The sequence below is a fragment of the Olea europaea genome, unplaced genomic scaffold, assembly GCF_002742605.1.
Source record: "Olea europaea var. sylvestris unplaced genomic scaffold, O_europaea_v1 scaffold2590, whole genome shotgun sequence".
Classification (NCBI taxonomy): Eukaryota; Viridiplantae; Streptophyta; class Magnoliopsida; order Lamiales; family Oleaceae; genus Olea; species Olea europaea.
In genome coordinates, this window is record NW_019244207.1 from 10430 (window position 1) to 11911 (window position 1482).

At 41.6% G+C, this 1482-nt stretch overlaps 1 protein-coding gene across 1 annotated transcript in view; it reads left to right on the forward strand.

The window, feature by feature from the left end:
- Positions 1-1041: 1041 nt before the first annotated feature.
- The window catches only part of LOC111382947, a 14501-nt gene continuing 14060 nt past the window's right edge, over positions 1042-1482 (forward strand). Inside the window, exons 1-2 of the mRNA XM_023006993.1 lie at positions 1042-1155; positions 1250-1340. Of these exons, the coding sequence (XP_022862761.1) occupies positions 1042-1155; positions 1250-1340 (205 nt within the window). The remainder of the gene's footprint in view (positions 1156-1249; positions 1341-1482) is intronic.

The window sequence follows — 1482 nt, forward strand, 5'->3', positions numbered from 1 at the left end:
TAGAAGCATCCGGTATAGAGCTGCAAGATATTGTCTAATCGAAGGAGTTTTGTTCCGCAGGAGTTTTACACTCCCCTATCTGAGATGCCTCAAACCTTCTGAGTCTCTTCAAGCCTTGACTGAAGTTCATGAAGGTGTGTGTGGAAACCATTACGGAGCTCGAGCTCTTGCATATAAGTTGATAAGGTATGGGAACTACTGGCCAAGTATGAAGAAAGATGTAGCAGATTACATTTGAAAGTGCGACAAATGCCAAAAGTTTGGCAACATCATACATGCTCTCACTGAAGAGCTAACTTCCATTCACTACTCAGCTCCTTTCGAACAATAGGGAGTTGACATTCTTGGACCATTCCCCCTGGCTAGAGGACAATTAAAATTCATGGTTGTAGTAGTAGAGTACTTCACAAAGTGGATAAAGATCGAACCTCTGGCAACAATTTCGGAGCCCAAGCTAAGAGCATTCATATGGAAGTCCATCATATGCAGGTTAGGAGTACCAAAAGTACTCATCACAGATAACAGAAGGCAATTCGATAACCCACAATTCAGGAACTTTTGTGCCAACCATGGAATTGATCACCACTTGACCTCTGTATCATACCTGCAAAGTAACGGGCTTGCTGAAGTAACTAATCAGATCATACTCCAAGACCTTCAAACAAGAATATGGGATGCTAAAAGTAACTAGTCTGATGAGCTGCCTTCCATACTTTGGGCATACAGGGCTTCGCATAAGATTGCAACTGGGGAGACACCCTTTATGCTAGCCTTTGGACTTGAAGCTAACATTCCAATTGAAGTTAACCTCCCCACGATAAGAAAGCTCGAGACAAATATGAAGGAACAAACCACTGAACATCTTGACTTGCTCGAAGAAGTAAGAAAACAAGCCTCACTTATAGCTGCAAGTTATCAAAACATGACAGTAAGGCACTTCAACAACAAGGTCCAGACAATAAGATTCAGAGTTGGGGATCTTGTCCTTAGAAGAGCAGAAGCTGCCAGACACCTACCAGGGAAGCTTGGACCAACATGGGAATGACCTTTCGAGGTCATACGAAAATTGAAAGGTGGAGCTTACAGCCTCAAGGGCACTTCACGGAAGCCACTCCCAAGGCCATAGAACACCAACAATTTAAAAATTTATTACAAGTGACTAGCTATATCTATAATTTTTCCTTTTAAGGCTTCCATGCCCACATTATGTTTACTTTCTTTAATTTTCGGTCTTATATGCCCACCACAGACTATCTTTCATTTTTACTTTTCAAGCTCTAACGCCCTAACAGTTCATGCTCCAATAAGCTCGAGTATCAATGCCCTTGAGCCCTTTTATGGTATATGAATTTTTCTTTACGTTATTGCTTCCTTGTATATTCAAAGTTAGCGTAAGATCGTGCACCGCGCATACAGTTAATACCCAATCACTTAGCATAAGGTCGTGCCCCACGCATGTAGCTAAGTCTTAATTAAATTAGC